Source organism: Cetorhinus maximus, chromosome 1 (assembly GCF_964194155.1).
Source record: "Cetorhinus maximus chromosome 1, sCetMax3.hap1.1, whole genome shotgun sequence".
Lineage (NCBI taxonomy): Eukaryota > Metazoa > Chordata > Chondrichthyes > Lamniformes > Cetorhinidae > Cetorhinus > Cetorhinus maximus.
In genome coordinates, this window is record NC_135879.1 from 116,187,404 (window position 1) to 116,214,667 (window position 27,264).

At 41.7% G+C, this 27,264-nt stretch overlaps 1 protein-coding gene across 5 annotated transcripts in view; it reads right to left on the minus strand.

Moving 5' to 3' along the window:
- Positions 1 to 27,264, minus strand: part of sepsecs (Sep (O-phosphoserine) tRNA:Sec (selenocysteine) tRNA synthase) — a 97,818-nt gene that overhangs the window by 14,485 nt on the left and 56,069 nt on the right. For all 5 annotated transcript variants that reach the window (XM_078545805.1, XM_078545776.1, XM_078545794.1 and 2 more), the window contains 2 exons: positions 18,437 to 18,566; positions 15,259 to 15,350 (listed from right to left, as the gene is read on the minus strand). In XM_078545805.1, coding sequence (XP_078401931.1) covers positions 15,259 to 15,350; positions 18,437 to 18,566 — 222 coding nt within the window. The remainder of the gene's footprint in view (positions 1 to 15,258; positions 15,351 to 18,436; positions 18,567 to 27,264) is intronic.

Consider the following 27,264-nt stretch of genomic DNA (forward strand, 5'->3'; position numbering starts at 1 on the left):
TCACGTAAAACAAAAGGTTTCCAGCGCTAACTTTTCAAAGGAATTGTGGGGAAAGTTTCTGCTGTTCTGTATAGAGAAATTGTAAACTTGCCTATAAAGAACATGTAATGAAACTATAAACAGAAACCTGTTGAAATCTTCCCGGCCAGTTTCTGATGGAAGGGGATCACTTTGTACAAATTTGGTTAAAACCTAATGATGTCTTCAGTTGACTGAAGTCATAAGCCCACCTAAATGTAATTTCTAGCTCACCTGATGCTGAAAAGTCCTTTATCATATTTGGTATTTTCAGGCTAGCAGCACTTCTAGTTCCTTCAGTTATGAAGGTTTGCTCAAGCGCGGCCCAAAGTATGTGTGTGTCCAGGTTTTGGAAAAGAATTAAGTGTTGGAAATCACTAGCAAGTCGGGGAAAATGAAAAATAAATGCTTTTTAGCACCTGCATAAGGAATGGGATAGTACTTATCCCTACCACACCAATAGATTTTCCATTCCCATACACGTAATGAAGTGGATATAAATGGAATGACACAGAATAAACGGATTCCTTTGCAAGCGCATCGGCTCACTAGCTCTGATCATAATGGCAACTGCATCTTCCCTCCTACCTCATCACTTATTGTATACACTGAGCTGAGCTTGGTACAGTTCCAGAGATACAACATAAAAGTAGTTAGAAATACACCTCAAAAGGTGCTAATTATTGTCACTATGGATCCCATTGGATCTTATCTGCCAATTATATTTAATATAATGTCGATGTTATATAAAATGTCAGTTGCTGTGAAATGTTGACATATCCAATTTCACCATTAAGGAAAATTCTTTTAAATGGTCATAAAATCCTAAAAATGGTATAAGGGAAGATATTTGTACACCTAGTGGCAGCTACAGTGCCCCCGACCCATTATTGTGTCTACACTTGAACACGCCTGAACAGAGGCAGGCAGAGAGCAGACAGTCAGCCAATGGCATTACAAATGAGAAGCAATGGATTACGGGAATATTCTTCTTTCATGTCATCACTCAAATGAAACATCATGACATCAAAGCTGGAATTATTCCACACACAAGGTCTACTCCCATCCTGCCTGCAATGGGTGCTTTTGAAGCATAAAAGCACAACAAAAGTGATAGACGCCCAGGTAGGTTTATGGATCAAAGCAGTGAGCATGCTTTTGACTCGGTTAAGCTTTGAAAATATGACACTGTATATAAGTCCATGTCCAAATGCAGCAAGACCTGGACAATATCCAGGCTTGGGCTGACAATTGGCAAGTAACATTCGCGCCACACAAGTGCTGAGCAATGGCCATCTCCAACAAGAGACAATCTAACCATCGCCCCTTGACATTCAAGGGCATTACCATTGCTGAGTCCCCATTATCAACATCCTGGGGGTTACCATTGACCAGAAACTGAACTGGAGTAGCCATTAAACTGTGGCTACAAGAGCAGGTCAGAGGCCAGAAATCCTGCGGCAAGTAACTCACCTCCTGACTCCCCAGAGCCTGTCCACCATCTACAAGGCACAGGTCAGAAGTGTGATGGAATATTCTCCACTTGCTTGGATGAGTGCAGCTCCAACAACACTCAAGGAGCTTGACACCATCCAGGACAACGCAGCCCGCTTGATTGGTACCCCATCCACAAACACTCACTCCCTCCACCACCGACAAACCGATGGCAGTGTGTACCATCTACAAAGTGCACTGCAGCAGCTCATATAAGACTCCTTAGACAACACCCTCCAAACCCACGACCACTACCAACTAGAAGGACAAGGACTACAGATACATGGGAACACCACCATCTGGAAGTTCCCCTCCAAGACACTCACCACCCTGACCTGGAAATATATCGCCGTTCCCTCACTGTGACTGGGTCAAAATCCCGGAACTCCCTCCCTAACAGCACTGTGGGTGCACCTAGACCACATAGACTGTAATGATTCAAGAAGGCAGCTCATCGCCACGTTCTCAAGGGCAATTAGGAATGGGCAATAAATGGTGGCCTAGCCAGCGATGCCCACATCCCATGAATGAATAAAAACAACAGCTGCAAAACTCAACAGAAACCTAATTAAAAAATAGTCTCATTCAATTAGAATTCCTAAATAAAAATGAAGGGCGGAATCTTGTGACCTGCCCCATAGTGAGTTTGGAGGCGGGGGCATTTAATCAGGCGGGAGGGTGGCGGATGGGGACCTGTTGGATCCAGTGCCCTTGGTTTGCTGGAGCTAAAGGATCCAGGTTGCACACTTATTTCGGGGTGACCAAGTTGGAAGCAAGACAGAGAAGATCTGTAGACCGTTCTTAGAAGAAACACATTCTGTTTATTTACAAAATGAACTCAGCAGCTACACTTGTGTGGTTAAAACTCAAAACTCTGTCTTTCCTCTTCTGACTCGAACTCAAGACTACTCTACAGAGGTAGCCTGTGCTACTCTGCTATTGGGCATCAAGGTCATGTAATCTTACATTACAAGATTTGTCTTAAAGGTCTATTACACATCAGATTACTACATCCCTCCCCTTTACTCAGAAATTCAATTTTTTTTTCCAAAATATCAAGTTATTTACACAGATCAAGAATTTACAAAGTCAGTCTTTCTGGGGGTTTCCTTATACGTGTAGAACGTTTCAGTTCTACAGCTTCTGATGTTTGATCCAGGACTTCCTTTACTGTAGTCATCTAAGCATCTGGTTCTTCAGTAGGTACCTGTAAATCTGTTTCTTTGACTCTTTTCAGGTGCAGTTGGCCCTTCAGACGCATCCGTACCCGGTTGAGTTCTTTCAGCAAGAGATGTTGATTCAGTCACCAACACCGGTGGAATCATTTCTGGATATTTTGTTTCTTCTCTTCTTTTATGATCCACGTCTCCTTATGACTCGATCTTCGACTTTCACGTGGTAGGAAAGAGGTCCCATTAGTGCACTTATTTCACCAAACAATCATGCTGGTCCTTCTCTAAAAATTTTCACTTTTTTACTTTCTCTCCTTTTTTAAACGTTCTGTCACAACTGTGACAGTCATGTCCAATTTTCTGACTTCCCTGCCTTCTTTTGGCAATAATTAGGCTCAACCTCGATCAGAGACGGCGCTTCGTCAACAATTCCGCAAGTCGTATGAGGGGTGGTTATATAATGGAAAAGAAAACATGCTAATTTAGTCGCTATAGAATCTCCAGACAATTTCTTCATACCTGATTTGAACATCTGAACTGCTCTCTCGGCCAGTCCATTTGAAGAAGGGTGGTATGGTGATGTTTTGACATGAATAATACTGTTGAGGCTTATAAATCGGTTAAATTCAGCACTCATGAATACTGTTCCACTGTCTGATATGAGCACTTCAGGTAGTCCATTGATTGCAAAACTTTGTCGTAGCTTCTCTATTGTAGAGAAAGATGTCGGCGACCTCACTTCATATATGTCCGTCCATTTCGAATGTGCATCAACGATAAGTAGAAACATTGTTCCCATAAAAGGTCCCATATAGTCGATGTGTACACACACCCATGGCCTTCCTGGCCACTCCCAGGGGCGTAACGGAGCTGTTGCAGGTAATTTTTGTGCTTGTTGACACTGCATACAATTTCTCACTAAGTTTTCTATTTCTCCATCCATTCCCGGCCACCACATATAGCTATGATCTCTTGCCTTTATTTTGGAAATTCTGGGTTGTGCACTGTGAAGTTCAGATAACAATGGCTTTTGCAGCAACAATCACGCATGCTCCCCATAATACTTTCCTGGCAGGTTATTTTGTATCTTCTCTGGAAATGTGGTTTAATTTCATCAGATTCTTGTTTTTGTGGCCAACCATGAAGAACTTGATCCTGCACTTTGGATAAGACTGGGTCTCAAGTTGTCCAATCTTTAATCTGTCTAGCAGATATCAGTGATGAGTCCAGGAAGTTCAATAATAAAATGAATTCTTGAGGAACTGGAACATTCTCATTTTTTACTTGCATGGGCAAACGACTGAGTGCATCTGCGTTTGCAATTTGACTTCCAGGTCTATGAATGAAAGTATACTCTGATGCTGCCAAGATCAACACCCATCTTTGCACTCTTGCTGAGGCTATAGGGGGTATAGCCTTGTCTTCACCGAATAATCCTAATAATGACTTGTAGTCCCCTATGATAGTAAAACAACGACCGTGTACATATTGGTGAAACTTAATGCCGAAAATGATTGACAGGCCTTCTTTTTCTATTTGCCAGCACTTTTTTTCTGCAGTGCTGAGTGTTCTCAATACATATCCTATAGGTCGTTCTGATCCATCATCCATTCGATGGGGAAGTACTGCTTCCATTCCATAGGGAGATGTGTTACAGGTTAATATCAACTCTTTTTTTGGGTCAAAATGTACTAGTAGTGTAGATGATTGTAACAACTGTTTCACTTCTGTGAAAGTTTCTTCTTGTGGCATTTGCCATGACCATCACTGGTTTTTCTTGAGCAAGTAATACAATGGTGCCAGTTCTGTCGATAAATTAGGCAAGAAGTGTTCATAGTAATTGATCATCCCCAAGAATGGTTTCAGTTTGGATGCATTCTTTGGCACTGGGGCTTCTCTAATGGCTTTCACTTTTTATTCAACTAGATGTAGACCTTGTGATTCTACCTTGTGACCTAGGTAAGTTACCTCTTTCGCTTGGAATGTGCACTTATCTTTTTTCAACCTCACTCCAACCTGCGAAAAACATTTCAAAACTTCTTCCAAGTTCATCAAATATTCCTTTCCAGTGAGTCCAGTTACAAGAACATCATCCAAATAAACTACAACGTGGGGCAGTCCCTGTAGTAAACTTTCCATGGTTCTTTGGAATATGGCACAAGCTGAAGGTGCGCCAAAATGTAAATGAGCTATTGGTACCAACCCCTTGTGTGCATTAATGGTGACAAACTTCTGGGAGTCCTTCTCTAATTCCAATTGTTGATAGGCATGACTCATATCTAATTTTGTGTAGGCAGTTCCACCTGCCAGTTTAGCGTACAAGACTTCAATTTTTGGTATGGTGTGTCTGTCCAATTTTGCCACTTTACTGACTCTTAACTTATAATCCCCACATATTCGAATGCTTCGGTCAGGTTTGAGAACAGGTACAATTGGAGCTGCCCACTCTGAAAACTGCACTGGTTGTATCACTCCCAATTTTACTAATCTGCCCAGTTCGGCATCTACATTCTCCCACATTGCATAAGGTGGAAGTTTGTCACCATTAATGCACACAAGGGGTCTTGCCTTCATGAATTTTGGTGTTGCCTCTGGATCTACATGAACTTTTGCTTCTAGCCCCTCAATTTTTCCAAGCTCGTCCTTGAAAACTGAGACATATTTTTATAGTAGCTCTGATAGCCCATTAGTTCTCAGCTGGAAGATTTCAGTCCTTTCCAATTTAATTTCTTTTAGTCAGTTTTGTTCAAGGAGACTATGTCCCTTGTCTGCTACTACCATCAAGGGTAATTTCACTGTTTGAGCTCTGTAGTGTACTGTGACTTTACATATGCCCTTGACTTGTATGTTTTCTCCTGTGTAAATTTTCAATTTGGCATCGGTTTCTTTCATATTTAGCTTACGTTTCCCATGATTCAGGTATTTAAAAGTAGGCTCACCTATCCACCCTAGTGGCTGCACCAGTATCCACCTCCATTCTGATAGGCTTCTCATTCACTCTCATGGTTACATAGGTTCTGTCTGTTCTTCCTACCTTTAAATTATATAATGAATAGATATTAGAATCTATTACTTCAGGCTTTTCAACGCTGTTAATCTCATTGGGTTTTTGCTTTTGTCTGGAAGTCTGTCTGATTCTATCTTTACAATGTCTCATCAGGCGTCCATTTTGATGACAGAAAAAACATTCAATCTTTTTAAACTGTGATTCACTACAAGGTTGTCTCTTTCACCTCTGTTACCATTATGCCATGTTTTTGCTGCTAAGTTATCTCTTTTAATTTGTCTGCTAGCGATGGCTGCTTCCTGCTTCTGAGTAAAGCTTTGCACTTTCGCGCTCTTTTTTGCTGAGGCTCCCCGCCCAACGTGGAGGATGGCACCATTTTGCACTCCTCGTATGGCTTTGCACTGCACCTTCCATGGCCAGTGCTATTTCTAGCGCCTTCTGAAAATGTAAATTTGTTCCAGACAGTATTCTCTTCTGAATCGTGTCTTTGTTTATACTGCACACCAAACAATCTCTAAGCATATCATTAATTGATGTACCAAACTCACAATACTCAGTTAATTGTTTCAGACTTGCCATATAACAAGCAACTGTCTCCCCTGTGGTTCTATTCCTCGAGTTAAATTTGAACTGTTGCATCACCACCGATGGCTTGGGCTGGTAATGATCCTTTACGAGGTTCACTAAGTCATCAAAACTTTGAGGCTGGAGTACTGGGTGCCAACCCATATTTTTCAATTAATCCATATGTCTTACTCTCACATGTGGACAAAAGGATCACGCGCCTCTTCTCCTACTCTGCAATGTCATTCGCCTGGAAGAAGAATGTGAGGCGTTCAATAAAGTGAGAACAGTCACCCGAGGTTGGATCGAAAGGCTCCACTCTTCCAAATTGCGGCATGCTTGTAGGGGATCACTTCGTCGATCGGGAAGGAAATTTTTCTTTACTTACAACTATCATGTGAGGTACGGCCCGATTTCAGTTCTTCTGATTTCCTTTGTTCTTTCTTGCTTTTTACCTCGTCTCTTCACGTCTTTTCTTGCTTTTTTCTCCTGTTGCCAGTTCAGTGGATCCAGTGCCCTGGTTTGTTGGGGCTGAAGGATCCAGGTTGCATGCTTGTTTCGGGGTGACCGAGTTAGTACAGAGACAGAGAAGATCTGTAGACCGTTCTTAGAAGAAACAGATTCCATTTATTTACAAAAGGAACTCAGCAGCTACACTTGTGTGCTTACAGCTCAAAACTCTTGCCTTTCCTCTTCAGAGTCTAACTCAAGACTACTCTACAGAGATAGCCCGCGCTACTCTGCTATTGGGCATCAAGATCATGTGATCTTATAACATTTGTCTTAAAGATATATTACACATCAGGTTACTACAGGACCCCGTCACCTTCTCGCCTGCACCTCAAAATGGTGGGAAGGCCCGTGGACAACGTTCCCATCCCGCCGCCAATTGAGACCATTAAGTGGGCAATTAATGGCCATTTAAGGGCCTCATCTGCCACTGCTGGTATTAAGCCAGCAGCAGGTGGGGTGCTCAATGTGGGGAGCATGACAAGCAAACCAGGCACGCTTGCTTGTTGGCTTCTGCGAGGGGGTGGGTGGGAAATGGTGGTGTCCCTTGTTCAAAGGCACTGTGCCTGATCAAAGGACCTGACATTGGGAAGGAGGGGGGTTCCACTGAGAACCACCCCCTGTCCTTGCTGCTACTGGCCTGTCAAGTGCCTGACTGGCATATGATACGGCAGGCCTTCCCTAGAAAAGGCACTGCAGGGCTGTCGCTTGTTCTCCAGCCAATGGCTAAGACCCCCATCGCTTCCATAAGATTTCGCCCAAAGAATGAAATCCCACATTTATCATTGATAGGTAAATTCATTGTTTAAATGAGTGCAGGGTGTATGTTCACACAGATGCATATAATTGTCCAACATGGAAAGATATGGATTGCTCTGATGCATGGAGTTAATTAGTTGGCTTCTTGCCTTGCACAGTCACAGGTTACTTGGCTATTATTCTAAGCTTTCCTGTATCTCTGACAGACCAAACTGGTCTAACTTGCACCTGTGTAGTGTTTTCTTTGTGCTATTTTCAGCATTTCGACCTGCAACTAGTCAGGCATCAGTGCACAGCTCGGAATGCTGTGAATGCAGTAAAGTGCTGTGACAGCTGCCATAAATCAGCAAACTTTGCAGTGCATTAATCTTTTTATTTGTGATAGTCATTTTTTATCATGCGGAATTGAAGCTTATTTGCATCACACATACCATTATGCTTTTTGTTTTTAAAAAGGATCATTTAAACAGTTTACCAGAAATAAAGACTATTCAAATCTTTTTATGCTCCTCCTGACAGTTCTTCTCTTAAGGCTTAAGATGTTCATTCATTTGCCTTCTCATTTTCCTTTGAATTGGCTCCTGAAGGCAGAAGATCATGCTGCAAACAAGATACTGGTCCAAGTGGCCATCCTTCATGTTAGCTTGGTTAGTTAGAGACAAAAGCCATTTAATTATGAAGTGGGGAGGCTCACAACAAAGTACAATCCACCCCTTATTGAATGCAGACTTCCAGCTGGATAACAGTCAAGAACTGGAATGCTGTACAGTTTCTTCAATCCTAGACAAAACCAATTGCATGCCACAGTGTTGCCCCATAACCATATATTCCAGTCAAACAGTCAAAATATCACTTCCTTTAAAACTTGGGTGTAGGTATATGGTTTCACTAACTCTAATAGTGCTCTGAAGTGGCCATTTGTAAGACAGAAAACGAGATCCAGGTGGTTAGTAGATTGGGGGAGTAAATCAACACCTTCAGGGGAGAAGGGGGAAAGGGTTATAAACTGGTTAATTTCAAGATGGCCACCAAATGGTCTTATGAACACATTTAACATTTGAATTTGTACCATCAGAATCTCATAATTTTGTAATTGGCTGTGGAATCCCCAATAGAATCTTATTGGAACTTCAATAACTTGGCATCTTGCACCTCACGTTTCTGCCAATTTTCTTCCCTTCCTTATTCCTCTTCTCATGAAGACACTAAATCCTTGTTTCCATGAGTCCGAGGTTTTCCCAGTGCCACATCCAAGTGGCCATTTTGTATGTGACCCAGGACAGCGCGTGTCAACAGGATAACCAACCACATGACTTACAAGGGCATTACAACTAAGCCTGACCCTGTCTTTGTCCCAGCACCCACACATGCCAGTAGAGGTTAGTGGAGAGCTATGAGGGCAAGAAGCCTCAACATTGTTTTCCTCCTTAACATAGGAGCAATGATACCAGCTGTAGCTCTCCTGCTGCCACTCTGCCGAAGGTCAACCAGAACTGAGGGCCTTCCTCTTCTGTGTAGTTCAGTTGAGCCATCAGAGGAAGTTACCATTTAGTTCCCAATAGAACAGCATGCAATTGCTATCAATTGAGCATTTTGTTCTGTCTATTAATCTGAAACAGCTGCCAAGGACAATTTCTTTTCTCCAGTAAAGAATACTGATATGACAGAGCCATAGTGTTTCTGTAGGCACCTGTCTAGATTAATATATCAAAATAATTTCTGAATACAATTGAACATTCTTGTTAATATTTTTCCTGTAACAGTTCACAAATGCAACCACGAAATTTAAAAGGATTTATGGGATGACTAATCTGATTTGGCACTTCAATGCAGTAAGACCTCTGCATTTGATTTAAATTTGCCTGTTGGAACTGAAGTCTGAGTTTAACGTGCAATACTGTTCTAGAAACAAATGTTATACTACATACCTCTATTGTGCTCATAGCAGGGAATAGGAATCAACCTGATGAATTGATTTCTATAAGCTTTTTCATGCAAAGCAGCCAAAGATATTTGAAAAGCCACCAATTAGTAAAGTTCAGATTAATGAGGTTTCCTTCTACATAACACCTTGTAGCTGTTGTTGTAGCTGGTTTTATAATTTAATTTTTACTGACAATGTTGCACTGATACAAAAGACATTCATAGTCAATTATTATTTAGCACGCAAAGACAAAAAGATTTCTTTTGTATAAGTATTGAAGAAAGATTTTCTGAACTTTGAACAGGAAAAGAGATAGGAAATGGGAGATGCACAAGAATTTTATCATGTTTTTGTCTGATGCACTGACATTCCAGAACGAATGTCCAAGGAAACAAGCATCACAGTTACTCATGCTTAGTTTAACAACTATATGTGAATCAACCAGAAGATTATAGCAGTGGTGTATTGAGGTCTAGGTATCATGGCACTTTTCATAACCATTTCATGCAAGTTTCAGCTCAGAGTGTTCCCTTATAATGTAATCTGTGAAAACTCAGACTATAACCAGTTATGAATGATCAGAAACTGATCGAGTCGGACTCAACAGTTCTAAATGGACAAAAGAAACACAACACCATCCATAAATTGATATTAACTATGCACAACGAGAAATCTATTTAAATACTGAAATACCACTATTGTAATACCAGACAATGTATATTACTGTGGTTTGGTGAGTTATCAAATGCTACAGTACAGGAGAAGGCCATTCAGCCCAATGCACCAGTGCAGCTCTTTGCTGGAGCTATCCAATTAATCCCTGCTCTTTCCCCTTAGCTGTGTAATTTTTTTCCCTTCATGTATTTATCCAATTATATTTTGAATGTCACTGTTGAATCTGCTCCACTGCCCTTTCAGGCAGTGCATTCCGAATCACAACAACTTGCTGTGTAAAAAAAATTTCCTCATGTCACCTCTGCGTTTTTTGCCAATCACCTGAAATTTGTATTCTCTAGTTCCAACTGTCCTGCCACTGGAAATATTTTTTCCTATTAACTCTATCAAAACCATTCAAGATTTTGAATGCCTCTATCAAATCTCCTCTTAACTGTCTCTGTCTTAAGAACGATAACTTCAGCTTCTCCAGTCTATCCACATAACTGAAGTCCTTCGTTCAAAGTACAGTTCTAGTAAATTGCTTCTGCGCTTTAAGGTCTTGAAATCTTTCTTAAAGAGAATTGGACAGGGTACTCGAGCTGAAGTCCAACTAACGTTTAATAAATGTTTAGCATAACTTCTAAAATAAAAGCAAAATACTGCACATACTGAAGATCCGAAATAAAAACAGAAAGTACTGGAAAAACTCAGCCGGTCTGGCAGCATCTGTCAAGAGAGAAATAGAGTTAATGTTTCAAGTCCAATATGACTCTTCTTTGGAGAGAAGGCCTTAGCAGTCGCCTACATACCCACCGGAACCCTACCAAACACTCCAGATGACGAACATGGTCATTTTGCCTTGAAGAATGAACAAGACATGAGCTGATCTATTCTCATATTTTCTCTTTACCCCGCTTTTCTCTTTTTCAGATTTCTTCTACATTTTCTATATTCAGCTTCATCCTCTACCATAGTATGAACCTTACATTTGTCGTAAGCCTTGCTTCGCTGTCTCATATTAACCTCTATTATTCAGTCTTCTAGGTAAGTCTAGCTTTGGTTTCCCTGCTTTACCCCTGCAGTAATGTGTCTACTTTGTACCTGAACCATTTCCCCTTTGAAGGTCTCTGATTGTTGTAAAATCTGTGTACTGTCAGCACAAGATGTTCATGTCCCCAAACATGTACATTCATCATTTTGATGAAGACAAAGCCTAGAAATTGATTTTCATTAGGCAGAGCCAAGGGAAAAAAGAGGTGAAGACCCATTACATAAAGGTTCTAAACCTGCTGCACTAGATGGACTCCCTCAACATAACATGCATCAGCGGACCTGCACTGTGAAACGTTTTGAGGTGTCCTAATGTTGTGAAAGATGCTATATAAAAGCAATTCTTTCTTTCCTTCCTTCTTTATATAAACGCAAGTTGTTGTTATACATTTTGAGATTCCCCCCCCACCTCCGCCCCCAAGATTCCTGAGGACCAGCCCAGTTTAGGCCCTTCTGCAGAATTTCTTTGGGTGCACCTCAGCTGGAGATCCCTTTGGATGTAGGAAGAGTAAAATGATAAAACAGTCAAACTTGTTAATATGGTAATGTGGAACTACCATAATGTGACTGTTTTATCATTTTACTCTTCCTACATCCAAAGGGATCTCCAACTGAGGTGCACCCAAAGAAATTCTGCAGAAGGGCCTAAACTGGGCTGGTCCTCAGGAATCTTGGGGGGGCGGAGTGGGGGGGGGGGGTGGGGGGGGCGATCTTAAAATGTATAACAACAACTTGCGTTTACATAAAGAAGGAAGGGAACAAAGACTTGCTTTTATATAGCACCTTTCACAACATTAGGACACCTCAAAACGCTTTACAGTCAATTAAGTACTTCTGAACTGTAGTCACTGTTGTAACGTAGAATATGTCACCTTAAGCATGGAAAATATTGCAAGGTGTATATCAGAAGTGTAATCAGACAAAAATGGACACCAAACTAAAAAATGCGATATTAGGAAGAGTGACAAAAGGATGGCAAACGTGTGGATTTTAGGGGGGTTCTTAAAGGAGGAGAGTGATTTGAAGAGACAGGGGATGAAATTCTTCACTCAGAGGGTTGTGACTCTTTGGAATTCCCTGCTTCAAAGGGCTCTGGAATTTCAGTCAGACTATATTCAAGGCTGAAATTAATAGATTTTTAGTGTCCAGGGAATGAAGGGATATTGAGATTTGACAGGAAAGTGGAGCCGAAATCAAAGATCAGCCATGGTCTTAATGATTTGTGGAGTAGACTCCAGTGGCTGTTTGGCATGTTCTTGCTGCTATTTCTAATGTTCTTAGATGTTAAGAGAAGGAAATCCAAGAGGGGGCAGGTCTAGGCAGCTCAATGCAATGGTCAAAGTTGGAGGAATGAAGGGTTCTTGTGGGGTGAGGAGGGGTTGATCAGCTGGGGTTACAAAGATGGATTTAGACACAAATATAAAGATTTTAAATAGGAGGCAAGTGGAAATCGATGTAAGTCAGAAAGTAAAGGTGAGCAGAATTTAATGTGGGATAGGATATGCGTAGCAGAGGTTTAGATGAGCAGTTTAAGGGGTACTGACATTGGGAGGCTAGCCAGCAGAACTTTGGAATAGTCAAGTCTGGAGATCATAAGGATGGATAAGGGTTTCAGCAGCAAATGGAATGAGCAGGGGGCAGAACCAGATGATGTTACGGGCTGAAAGAGGGTGGTCTTTGTGATGGAATGCATATGGAGTTGGAAGTTCAGGTCAGGGTTGAATAGGAAGTTGGGGTTTCGCATTGTCTGGTTCAAACCAGAGATGTTGGCTCGGGAGGGGTGTGGAAATTGAGGTCAGAGCTGAAGATGATGGCTTCAGCCTTCCTCACGTTTGCCTTATCCAAGACGGGGTGTCAGACAAGCAGTCGACAACACAGATGCAGACATAATAGGAAGTGCGAATTGAGGGTGAGGAGGGATACATGGAAATGATCAGAAATGCCTTATCGTAGACGAGACCACAGGAGTAGACTACAAGACAGGGCGATATTCGGGGGAGCCGAGATTACGGTTTATGTGGAGAGACTGTGTTAGAGTGGACAGGTGGGCAGTGAATTAAGAAAAGAGAAGGTAAAGGTAATGGTGATAGAGATTGAAATCACAGAGCACAAAAAATCGCTCAGCGCTGAGGCTGAAGGGGCAAGAGGGAGGATATCTTGGGGTGAAACACTTGGCGGAGTTTAGGGGGAGAATTTTAAAGGAGAGGCATAACAGCAAATTAAAAGATAGCCCTCTCCCTTTAAACCTTGCTCCCTTCTAGCTACTGCTCTGCTACAGCAACTGCTGATCACAATGCCAGTCAACAGCTGGTGCAATGGGCAGGTAGTGGCAGATGAAGTTCAGTGCAGAGAAGTGTGAGGTGATCCATTTTGGTAGAAAAAACGTGGAAAGGCAATAAAAAATAAAGGGTCCAATTCTAAAGGGGGTGGAGGAGCAGAGGGATTTGGGTGTATATGTGCATAAGGCATTTAAGGTGGCAGGACAGGCTGAGAGTGTGGCTAATAAAGCATACAGTATCCTAGACTTTAATAATAGGAACATTGAGTGCAGGGGCAATGAGGTCAAGTTAAACTTGCATATGACACTAGTTCAGTCTCAGCTGGAGTATTGCGTCCAGTTCTGGGCACCACACGTCAGGAAAGATGAAGGCATTAGAGAGAGTGCAGAAAAGATTCACGAGAATGGTTCCAGGGATGATGAACTTCAGTCACCTAGATAGATTGGAGAAGTTGGGATTGTTTTCCTTGGGATGAGAGGGTTAACAGGAGATGAGGGGTCAGGGCAGAGTGGATTGGGAGAAATTGTTCCCACTGGTAGAAAGATCAAGAACGAGAGGGCACAGATTTAAAGTAACTGGAGAAAGAAGCAATGGCAACATGAGGCGAAACCTTTTCACACAGCGAGTGGTTAAGGTCTGGAATACACTGCCTGAGAATGTGGTGGAGGCAGGCTCAATTGAGGCATTTAAGAGGGAATTGGATTATTATCTGAAGGAAGAAGGGTTACAGGAAGGCGGCTGGGAATGGCACTAGAAGAATTGCTCAGATTGCTAGCACAAACATGACAGGCCAAATGGCCTCCTTCTGTGCTGTAACAATTCTGTGAACAGGAGCACAACTGCAGGTCTCTCAGGTGCCTCCAGTGACAGGCACAGTGCGTCCCAGGGGTGCTGTACTCATCAGGTACCAGACACCCTTAGAGGAAAACTAGGCTCAGATACATATCATAGATGTCAGCGTCTGGATCGACCTATGAAACCCCAAAAAAATCTCTCTAAAAACGAGAGGTCGACTTATACGACAAGTATAAAAGTGAACCGTCAATGTTGGTGGTCGCCATTTTGAACATATGAATTAGGAGCAGGAGTAAGCCACTGGGCCCCCTGAAGCTGGCTCTGGCATTCAATAAGATCATAGCTAATTTATAAATCTAATTTTAACCTCTACTCCACATTCCTGCCTACCCCAATAACTTTCACCCCCTTTGAAATGTCACTGGCATCCAATGCAAAGGCTGAGTCCTAAACTCCTGTGCATCTTCACAACACAGCCCAAATTGCCTGCTGCATCCCTTGCATCCAGTGATAAGGTACTAGTATGTAAAACATGCATTTGTGGGGTGAAAAATTGAGGCTGACTACTAATGTGAGTATGGCATGTCGTGCCTGAGAAGTGGGGGTTAACTTATACACCGAGTATATGCAAAAACATGACATCTGGGGCCAGAAAAATGGTGTCGTCATATATGCCAGGTCAACTTATATGCCGTGACTTATGGTATTTTCTGTTTTAAAAGCATAGTGTTGTAAAAGGAATACACAAACTCTCGGTTATTATACATTGTTCAAATCAGAAGGAAGGGAATGTATGAAATATAATTGGTTTCATTCTGTACAAATTCTTTATACAAGACATCAGAAGAAAAGCACAAACTATAACAGAAAAGCAGATGCAAGTGTACTTGCAGGAACAACATTTTTAAAAATCCATTAATAATACAATACAATTGAATTCCACAACATGATAGCCATTTGCAGAGAGCTAAAATGAAAACAGAGAAATATAAAGCATTACGGTGTATATATGGAACACCATGAACTCACCTTTCTTTCTTTTAAGAGGCGCTTATAACCATTCACACCGAGCGATAGCAACGTAATAAGAACATCGGTCGAGGGCGATGCTGAAGCTCGACCTAGAAATATCAATGGGAAACATTTTTCATTCTTAACTATTTCTAAATTATACAAATGAAAGTCAAGGTCCACCAACGTTTCGGTTGTAGCACTAAGCCATACAAACCAGAAAGATTCCAACTTCAATTCCTGCACTGGCAAGTGTTGGCTAACTTAAGTCAGGGAAACAAATGGTGATGCTATAAGTGGCTGCAACATCCCAGAGCTGGTGATTCAGGAGAGGGGTATCCCAGTTATGATCACTCTGCAATGGTCACTGCTAAATGATGAAAGGATTGAGCTCAACTGCGATGCCCCTCACAGTCAACCAACTCACTAATCTTGTAATGAGGGATAGACACTTGGGCAAGATATAGGGAGTGGAGAGGTGGAGCTGGGTTGCGCAGTGGGGAAGGGGGGGTTTTGGTTGGTTGGTGGAGGCAATGGAGTTAGCAGGCTGATGAACTACCAGGCCGACTGAGCCTTGGTCCTTCATGACTTACTACCTTCAGAATAGGAGATAGGAGGGAGAATTTAAATATGTCTCCAGCCACTTCACAAAGCTGTATTTTACATTAAAATAATGAGGGTGAAAAGAAACTAATTACTTTAAAAACCTTCTGACTTGTAACTGAAAATATTTTTAAAACAGTTCTGGCTTAGTTATTGTACGTTCAGTGAGTACACAAAGAAAAAAAACTCGTGAATTCAGAATGCTCAGCGTGAAGGTTACATTTCAGTATAGGAAGCTCTTGTGACTTTAAAGAAAATATTACAAAAAAACCCACAGAATTTTAGCTGAAACAGTTATTTCTTTTGTGGGTCGCTAAAGATTCGGTACAGCAGGACACAGTATAGTCACAGGATAAACAGGGCACAGTATTGGGAATACGCTGCATGAGAAAAAAAACAGCATTCTCTTACTCCTCAAAAGCTGTGGGTTTGAAAAACAATGCCTGAGATTTTTGCTGTACTAATAACAGCAGAGCTGTCAGCAAATGCAGTTATTATTGGGTGAAACTCACAACGGCTTTTGGCGTCTGCACATATTGTAGTTAGGCACAAAAATCTGGAAGTTGCTGTCCTGACCCCCTGCTTCTCCAAAGACTGTGCTATTGCAGCCTTTGCTGATGGAATCTATTAGAGGTTAATGATCCAATATTCCGGCTCTGAAAACAGCTGCAAAAGTTAGGGCTTGTTCAATCAGGAATTTAAGTGGCATAACATGTGATAATTATACCGATCAATCCTTCTAGCCCTGAAAAATTAATCTGGTACCTTATTCCCTCAGAAGAAAACGATGTTGCAGATTTTTTACACAAAAATCCTTTATGTAATATATAATTTTCGTATTTTGTCCTTTTCTATATTTCCCTTAATATCATGTGAATACCCCAATCTTTATTTCAGTTCCTGTGCAATGATTTGTCTTTTGATGCAGTGGGTAGCATCCCTTCCTCTAAGCCAGAAGCTCCGGGTTCGAGTCCCACCCAGGGATTCTCAGGACTTAATGACCAAGGAAGGTGTGTTCATAACACCTGCAAATATCAGCCTGCAAATCTTTCCAACACATGCCAATGACAGGTGACAAGAGCAGGAGAGGTTCCTGGTCAGCCATGTGATGAAAAGAAAGTTGGAGCCTCTACCATTACCATCCATAGCTCCAGACTACAACATACATATAAAACTGCATGTTGCCACAGGGACTTCCTGAGTGAACTGTAACACACCACCAGCACAATGATTTATTTGTAATCTATATTGCCTAAGTTTTCACTTCCTGGTTTTCAGTCTGCATGTCTCAGTGAGGGTTCTTCAAACTGATTGGTTGAAAAACCTTTCGACTACTTGACCTGCTCACAGACATCACAGATGCCCTGTAGAAGGCACCAAAATCAAATAGACACACAGTTATGTGAAATCTTTGTCAATTAGTTTGCAAAAGCCATTCCTTTGCCACTCATTGCAAAGTGCGGGCCGTTGCTACGAAATGAACTTCTTTACAACGCAGTACAGAGCATTCAGCCTCAGAACAGCTTACTGAGTTTATTCTGAGAGATCTACTGGCCATGGATATAAATTCCACCCCTTCTAAATCCACTTTGTGTGGGAGACACCATTCAACAACTTTGCCTCCTCCTGGTGTCATGGATACCCCGCCATCTTCCCATTGACTGTGCAGCCACTGGGATACTGGGATATTGCATTCATGTTCTACACAAGTTAATATCAGGTGGCTGCCTTACTAAAAATGCCCCAAACATCAAAGATGACTGAACAATTTTTGAACACAGACAATTGCAGGCTAAAAATAAATATTGGCACTGAACATTACACCTTAAATTTTTTAAATGACATGAATAATATTCTGCTTTTCAGTCACAGCTAGCTCATGGGGGTAAAATTTCAGGGGGTTGGTATCTCCTAATCTCTCTCTATAATTTCAGTGGAAACCATAGAGAACCTGCATAAATGACCATTTCTTCAGGGTTTTCACTGATTGTTCACCAATGTTACAGCAAGAGATCAGGAAATGATTGTGGAAATTTCTACAACATCTCTTTCTAAAAGATGTCCTTGCATCGATCAATTTCCAATATAGCAACCAGAAGATTTTTTTAAATAAAGCAGTTTAGAGAAATGGGATAAGAAAAAGGAATTGTTATTTCGAGCTGGTTGATATTTTATAGCTCATCATTATATTTTAAAAAATTGAGTGTCATCTAACAGATAAATAAAGCTGAGAAAGCATTAAAATAAAATTAAACTCTTGCACTTCTATTTATAGATTGATATCGAATCGAAAAAAAATCACTTGAATAGTTTTAAGGTAATTGTTGTTCATTTCATAAATATTGACCACAGTGAAATGACTGTTTCAAAGTTTAAGAACTTAATCTTGTTCTCAATGTAAATTACATCCCTTTTTTAGTCTATGTTCAGATGTGCCCTCAATCTAATGTAGGCTATGGAACCTTAACCAGAACTTTGCACCAACACTTTCTATCAGCGAATCTGGATATAAATGAAAGCTAAACCTGCAGCAAATCTCATTATTATAACTGAGATTTACTTTGTTAACACAAGGCTAATGGTAATGAAATACCTGGGTACATTTTGCTGATTTCGTTTATGAAGACATCATCGAAACCAGCTACTATGGCACCACCTACTGGAACCATGAAGTTCTTGTCCAAGCTTTGCACAAAAGCATCTATCCGGCCAACACGTGCTCCCTAATTAAAATGTGAAAACAGTTAAGGCAACAAAAATATATTATAACTACTCATTTTAAAAACATACGCTATATTTGATGTGGTATCTATTCAGACTACGAGATCTCCTCATTTGTATTTATCTAAAAATACACACAGAATGACTTTTAACAGCTTTTTGTTTTGAGAGCGTTTTAACCTGCAACTAAGTTGACAGCATCATCCAACAGAGTGACACAGAGGAAGTATTGACCCAATAAATCTGAGGCAGTTAAATTCAGGACAATGATTGTATTCAATATTTCTCATACTTTTAATGCTCAACCGGGTTGTGTCGCCTAAAGAAACAATCAACAGAAGGAGTCACGAAGGAAAAATAAAGTAAGGGTGATCAGAAATGAATATCTTTAACCTGTGGCAATTTATAAAATGGGTAGTGATGGAATACTGTGATCATTAAAATGAAGGATGTTTAGTACAGGGTAATAAACTCTTTCCATTTCATGCACCTAATGTCAGCATCAAACTCTCCCGAGTCAGATATGGAATAGCAGAGTCATGTGGTAAAGTCTATGCTCTCCAGCAATAAGCTTCAGCCTTAACCTGAGTGGAACACATATTTTGCACCAGTGAGGAATCTTTCTCACTTCCCACACCATCCACCCTTAAGCCTGCCAATTATGTGTTGTGAGCTTCCCCGTGACTACGAGGAACTTATGCAGTCCGCACAAACTCAGAGGGTTGCAGCCAGCAGAATGAGGAAATTTTCATTCCATTGTGCTGCACTGAATTTGAGCCAAGACAACTCCTTTAAAAATTGATAATTCCTTATGTGTCCAGTGAATGTCTGATCTACAGCCAAAATTTATTGAAGTATTTCTGACCTAGCTCCTAGACATATTAGCAAAAACAATAAGAAATCCTGCCAGCACAGCTGGATCCTCACAAAAAAAACACTTGTTGGAACTGAATGCCACTACACAAAGTGCAGCTGATCTTCATCATAGGGATGTCTTTCACTGCATTTTCTTGTATAAAGAAAGGTGTTTTTCTGATGTCTAATTTGCCTCAAGTTTTGCTTGGCAGCATCTGGAAGAGAACCTATGTATCTCCGCTCTGTAAATTTCTCATCACTTAATTTGGTCGTAAAGTGCCTATATTTACATTTGCATGGTGACAATAAATATCCCCTTTCACAGCTGTGCTGAGAAAATCACTGTAATCAGGCATGCTCTATGATTTTCCTTCACCTTATAGTTTTCACAACATGTTGTAGTCTGCTCAAACATTCTTGTTATGTTGCCACACTTTCCCTCAAGTTTACCCATAATTGTTTCTCATCAAAAAAACTGTATTGAATGATGCAAACTTTAATGCGAGTACTGCAGAAGCAGCAAGGCTTTATACATGCTTAAGTTTTTTTGATGGCAGCTTAAAAAGGGGTCAGAGTTGGCGTAGTGGTATTGTAGCTGGATGAGTAATCCAGAAACCCAGGGTAATGCTCTTGGGACCCAGTTTTGAATCCCGCCATGGTAGATGGTGGAGTTTGACTTCAATATCTGGAACTAAAAGACTAATGATGACGACCATGAAGCCATTGCTGATTGTTGTAAAAACTAATAACTTTTAGGGAAGGAAATCTGCAGTCCCTACCTGGTCTGGCCAACATGTGACACCAGGTCCACAGCAATGTGGTTGACTCTTAAATGCCCTCTGAACAAGGGCAATTAGGGATGAGCAATCAATGCTGGCCTAGCCAGTGATGCCCACATCCCATGAATAAAAAATAATAATTTTAAACCAAATATGTATGAATCTGCTTACTTATTAATTCTTTCATTGGAATTGGGCACTGCTGTCTAGGCCAGCATTTATTGCCCATCCCTAATTGCCCGAGAAGGTGGCAGTGAGCTGTCTTCTTGAACCGGTGCAACCCATGTGGTATAGGTACACCCACAGTGCTGTTAGGAAGGATGTTGCAGGATTTTGACCCAGCCACAGTGAAGAACTGCAACATAGTTCCAAGTCAGGATGGTGAGTGACTTGGAGAAGAACTTAAAGGTGGTGGTGCATCTGCTGTGCTTTTGCTTCCAGGTGGTAGAGGGTTTGGAAGGTGCTGTCTACGGAGCCTTGGTGAGTTGTTGCAGTGCATCTTGTAAATGGTACACACTGCTGCTACTGTGTGTCAGTGGTGGGGGGAACGAATGTTGAAGGTGGTGGATGGGGTGCAAGTCAAGCGGGCTGCTTTGTCCTGGATGGTCTCAAGCTCCTTGCTTATAGTTGGAGCTGCACTCACCCAGTCAAGTGGAGAGTATTCCATCACACTCCTGACTTGAGCCTTGTGAACAGGCTTTGGGGAGCTAGGAGGTGAGTTACTCTCTGCAGAATTCACAGCCTCTGATCTGCTCTTGTAGCCATAGTATTTGTATGGCTGGTCCAGTTCAGTTTCTGGTCAAAGGTAACCCCAAGATGTTGATAGTGGGGGATTCAGTGATGGTAATGCCATTGAACATCAAGAGGTGATGGTTGAATTCTCTCTTGTTGGAGATGGTCGTTGTCTGGCACTTCTGTAGCATAAATGTAAATTTTTTTTATTAATTCTCAGCATGTGGGCTTCGCTGGCTGGGCCAGCATTTATTTCTCATCCCTAGTTGCCCTTGAGGGGGTGGTGGTGGTGAGCTGCCATCTTGAACTGCTGCAGTCCATGTGGTGTAGGTACACCCACAGCGCTGTTAGGAAGGGAGTTCCAGGATTTTGACTCAATAACACAGTGAAGGAATGGCAATATATTTCCAAGTCAGGATGATGAGTGACTTGGAGGGGAACTTCCAGGTGGTGCTGTTCCCATGTGTCTGCTGCCCTTGTCCTTCTAGATGGTAGTGGTCATGGGTTGGAGGGTGCTGTCTAAGGAGCCTTGGTGAATTCCTGCAGTGCATCTTGTAGGAGGTTCACACTGCTGTTATTGTGCATTGGTGGTGGAGGGACTGAACGTTTGTGATGTTTGTGGGTGTGCTGCCAATCAAGCAGGCTGCTTTGTCCTGGATGGTGTCAAGCTTCTTGAGTGTTATGGGAGCTACGCTCATCCAGGCAAGTGGGAACTAGTCCATCACACTCCTGACTTGCCACTTGTCAGTCCCAAGCCTGAATGTTGTCCAGGTCTTACTGCATATAGAACGGACTGCTTTAGTATCTGAGGAATTGCTAATGATGCTGATCATTGTGCAATCATCAGCGAATATCCCCACTTTTGACCTTGTGATGGAAGGAAGGTCATTGATGAAGCAGCTGAAGATGGTGGGCCAAAGACACTACCATGAGGAACTCCTGCAGTGTTGTCCTGGGACTGAGATGATTGACCTCCAACAAGCACAAACGTCTTCCTTTGTGCTAGGTATGACTCCAACCAGCAGAGCATTTTCCCCGATTCCCATTCACTCCAGTTTTGCTAGGGCTCCTTGATGCCAAACTCGGTCAAATGCTGCCTTGCTGTCAAGGGCAGACACTCTCCCCCCACCTCTGGAGTTCAGCTCTTTTGTCCATGTTTGAACCAAGGCTGTAATGAGGTCAGCAGATGAGTGATCCTGGAAGAACCCAAACTAAGCATTAGTGATCCGGTTAATGCTGAGTAAGTGACGCTTGATAGCACTGTCAACGACCACTTTCGTCATTTTGCTGATGATTGAGAATAGACTGATGGGGCAGTAATTGGCCGGGTCGGATTTGTCCTGGTTTTTATGTACAGGACATACCTGAGCAACTTTCCGCATCAACAGGTAGACGCCTGTTATGGCTGTATTGGAAGAGTTCGGCTAGGGATGCGGCAAGTTCTGGAGAACAGGTCTGCAGTACTATTGCCGGAATATTGTCAGGGCCATATCCTTTGCACTATCCAGTGCCTTCGGCTATTTACTGATATCACGTGGAGTGAATTGAATTTGCTGAAGACTGGCATCTGTGATGCTGGGAACCTCAGGAGGAGGCCGAGATGGATCATCCGCTCAGTACTTCTGGCTGAAGATGGTTGCAGATGCTTCAGTCTTGTCTTTTGCACTGTTGTGCTGGGCACCCTCATTATTGAGGATGAGGATATTTGTGGAACTTCCTCCCCCATTTAGTTATTTAATTGTCCACCGCCATTCACAACTGCATCTGGCAAAACTGCAGAGCTTAGATCTAATCCGTTGGTTGTGGGATTGCTTAGCTCTATCTATTGCACACTGTTTTTGCTGTTTGGCATGCAAGTAGTCCTGTGTTGAAGCTTCACCAGGTTGACATCTCACTTTTAGGTATATGTGGTGCTGCTCCTGGCATGCCCTCCTGCACTCTTCACTGAACCAGGATTGATCCTTCAGTTTGATTGGGCTAGTATAGTGGGGGGATATGCCAGACCATAAGATTACAGATTGGGGTTGTATACAATTCTGCTGCTGCTGATGGCCCACATTGCCTCTTGGATGTCCAGTTTTGAGTTGCAATCTCCGTTCAAAATCTATCCCATTTAACACGGTGGTAGTGCCACACTGGGGTATCCTCAATGCCATGGTGGAATTTGAACCCCTGTCCCCAGAGCATTAGCCTGGGCCTCTGGATGACTGGTATTATCAATACCACTACCCCACCACCTGCTGGCACAGTTAAAACATTGGAAGAAAGGACTAACGGCCATTTCAATAAAAATCATAAAGGATTCTAAGACTCTCCACACTTGTTTACATCCCAACTCCCATGAAGCTGCACATCTTGTTGGCTGGTTCCTAAACAGTACATTTAAAAGGGGAATTTTGTGCATATAATCCTTCATAACTTTTTTGTCTATAACCTGATGGAAGGGCTGAGCTGACAATATTCAGCATGCTTTGCAATGAAAATGCAATTGGGAAGATTACTTGGATTGCAAATTTATGACATCAGATTTATGCTTGTCTGAAATCTCACTGCCATTTGGGGCAGGTGGCTGAGTTTTCTTTTAAAACAGATCACAACACAAAACCTGTGTAATGTGATAAAAAAAACTTACATCTATAAGGCTCCTTAATCAGCAGACACTTTTTGGCTACTTACATTTTTAATCTGTACATTGGCATTCCAAAAATAATTAGATGTATGTCCCAAGTGTTTTTTTCTATTACGTTAGTTCTCCATAGGTTTCATTAGTAATGCAGTACACCAAACTGTAGGGTATTGATTAGGGGAACTTGATGGCACAGTAAGTTAGCACATTCTTCTGGGAGTTGTATTGAAATGCATGCCAGTGTGGTATGTATTATAACTATTTATTTAAAAAAGGTACAGTTTTTAAAAAAAGGTCAAAGTCAAGCGTATCTATTAAGATTATGGTGGGGAGGGGGGAGTGAAGATCCCCCCCAGTTGTCTGTAAACTGAGGAAATCTCAGTCCATTTCCTCAGCAATAAATCTGGCCATAATTTGCCAGAAATTAGCAAACACACAGACCATGCACAAGGATGACTTGTGTGAGAAAAATAAAAGATAATCATGCTGATCATCTCGGAGTGCTGATCTGATGTTGGATCCCATTGTGCGCTCCTGAATGCATAGTTAACTTGGAGTAGCTGCGTTCTCCTCCCAGGATGAGGTCAGATGGGAGGCGGGGGTGGGGGTGGTGGGGGCAACAGAATCTATTAAAATGTGCAGTTCTCATATCATATAACAAAAACACTGCATCACAACTCAGGCTTCCTAATTATACCCAATCACAACTCACTCATTTATCCATTCTCCGAGTATATTTATAACTAGTCAGTTACTAGGCACTAGCAAAATTTCACATTGTATCTGATTTAAAAAAAAGGACTGATGCTCATCAAGCTGACCTTCGCCATAATAATAACTTGTATTTAGACTTTCTTATTGCATATCCATAGGACATTCAGACCACTTCACAATCAATGCATTATTTACAATGACAGTGTAGTCACTATTGTTATATGAACAAACGTGGGAGCTAATTTACACAAAGCAAGATCTCTCAGACAACAAACATGTTGAATGACCAAAACAAAAATAAAAATACCTGGAAAAACTCAGCAGGTCTGACAGCATTTGCGGAGAGGAACACGGTTAACGTTTCGAGTCTGTATGACTCTTCAACAGAACTAAGTAAAAATAGAAGAGAGGTGAAATATAAGCTGGTTTAAGGTGGGGTGGGACAAGTAGAGCTGGATAGAGGGCCAGTGATAGGTGGAGATAGCCAAAGGATGTCATAGGCAAAAGGACAAAGAGGTGTTGAAGGTGGTGATATTACCTAAGGAATGTGCTAATTAAGGGTAGAAAGCAGGACAAGTAAGGTACAGATAGCCCTAGTGGGGATGGAGTGAAGGAATCGAAATAGGCTAAAAGGTAGAGATAAAACAATGGATGGAAATACATTTAAAAATAATGGAAATAGGTGGGAAAAGAAAAATCTATATAAATTATTGGAAAAAAAGAGGGGGATCGGAAAGGGGGTGGGGATGGAGGAGAGAGTTCATGATCTAAAATTGTTGAACTCAATATTCAGTCCAGAAGGCTGTAAAGTGCCGAGTCGGAAGATGAGGTGCTGTTCCTCCAGTTTGCATTGAGCTTCACTGGAGCAATGCAGCAGGCCAAGCACAGACATGTGGGCATGAGAGCAGGGTGGAGTGTTGAAATGGCAAGCGACAGGGAGGTCTGGGTCATGCTTGTGGACAGACCGAAGGTGTTCTGCAAAGCGGTCACCCAGTCTGCGTTTGAATGACCAGTTGAACCTGATTTCACGCTGTTGGCTGAGGCAGGGGTCTTTACCCTGGCACCAAGGGAACCTCTCTGCTCTTTTCATGAAGCATCAGGGCTTCTTTTGCATGCAATTCAAAGGGCAGATTGGACCTCAGTTTAACTCACATTCAAAAGCTAACACCTACAAAATGCAGGGCTCCCTTAATATTGCTAATGGCAGTGTAAGCTTAGATCATGTGCTTAAAGAAAGGAAGAAAGACTTGCATTTATCTAGACCTTTTCACAACCACCAGACGTCTCAAAGCACTTTACAGCAAATGAAACACTTCTGGAGTGTAGTCGCTGTTGTAATGTGAGAAATCTGCACTCAGCAAACTCACACAAACAGCAATTTGATAATGGCCAGCTAAACTGTTTTGTTGATTGAGGGATAAATATTGGCCAAGACACCAGGAATAACTCCCCAGCTCTTCGAAAAAATGCCAGATCTTACATGCTAGAGTGACACCTGAACAAATGTTTCTGCAGATGCTGGTTCATGGGCCTTCAGTGTCTGTGGACAGGGAAACCAGAGTTAACTTTTCGGGTCAATGACCTTTCATCAGGACTGGAAAAAGTTAGAAATGTAATAGGTTTTAAGCAAGTGAAAAGAGGAGGGTGGAAAAAGAACAAAAGGGAAGGCCTGTGATAGAATAGAAAACAGGAGAGATTAAATAACAAAAGAGTTGGTGGTGCAGGGTCAAAGGCGATAGTAATGTGACAAGTAAAGAAACAAAACATTATGTCTAGAGGAGGTGTGAATGGCAGAATGATGAATAGCTGCCATCCAAAAGCAAAAACAAGAGAAAAAAAAGTGAGACCGAAACATGCAAAGAAAATGAAACAAAATGGGGCAGAGATTGCAGCCTGAAATTGTTGAACTCAATGTTCAGTTTAGAAGGCTGTAAAATGCCTAATCAAAAGATGAGGTGTTGTTCCTTGAGCTTATGTTGAGCTGCATTAGAACACTGCAGTAGACTGAGGACACAGGGAGGTTCACAGATTTCAGATTTCCAGCATCCACATCAGCTTTTGTGCTAATTAAAGGAGTACCCTAATTTTAGAATTAATTTCATACTAGGCAGTGTTTAAAATGACTAAGAGCGGTCAGGATTAAGACTCTCTCAGCCATGGCTCAGTTGGTAGCATTCTGAGTCAGAAGGTTGTGGGTTCAAGTCCCACTTCAGGGCCTGACCACAACAATTTAGGCTGATAGTACCGAGGCAGAATGACCTATCGCAGGTGCCATCTTTCGGGTGAGGCTTTAAACTGAGGCTCTGTCTGCCCTGTCAGGTGGATGCAAAAGACCCTGTGACACTATTTCAAAGAAGAGCAAGGGAGCTATCTCCATGTCCTGGTCAATATTTACCCCTCAATCAACATCACAAAAACAGGTTATCTGGTCATTATCATACTACTGTTTATTGGAATTTGCTGTGTGTAAATTGGCTGCTGCATTTCCCACATTACAACAGTGACTAATACTTCAAAAGTGCTTCACTGACTGTAAAGCACTTTGGGACATCAGTGGTTGTGAAATGTGTAATATAAATGCAAGTCGTTCTTTTTTTCCTATCTACACCTGGTAGAGAAGCCCAGAGTTTCTGTTGGTCATTCTTGATGACACAACTGAAATGTAGAGCTTATTGTGGATCATAAACTTGTGTCCAACAATTTGACTGTTTAACAGTTTCATGAGTTTATTTTTCAGAATTGTTAAAGGTCACGCAGTAAACAAAGGGCACACAGTGGTCATGCTAAAATAAGAAAAGCAGGCTATGCAAAAACCTTGACCTGCTACAGATATAACATTTGCTAACTTCATTTATCCTAGTGGGAAAGAAACACAGTGCACTTTCAGTTGAGATTTCAAAATACGCTATTCCTGGCTGTTCGACAAACCGACTCAACATCTCACCCTTACAGTGAGGGTCAGTTTAATGCAACTGAAGGATGAGAAAACAGAGA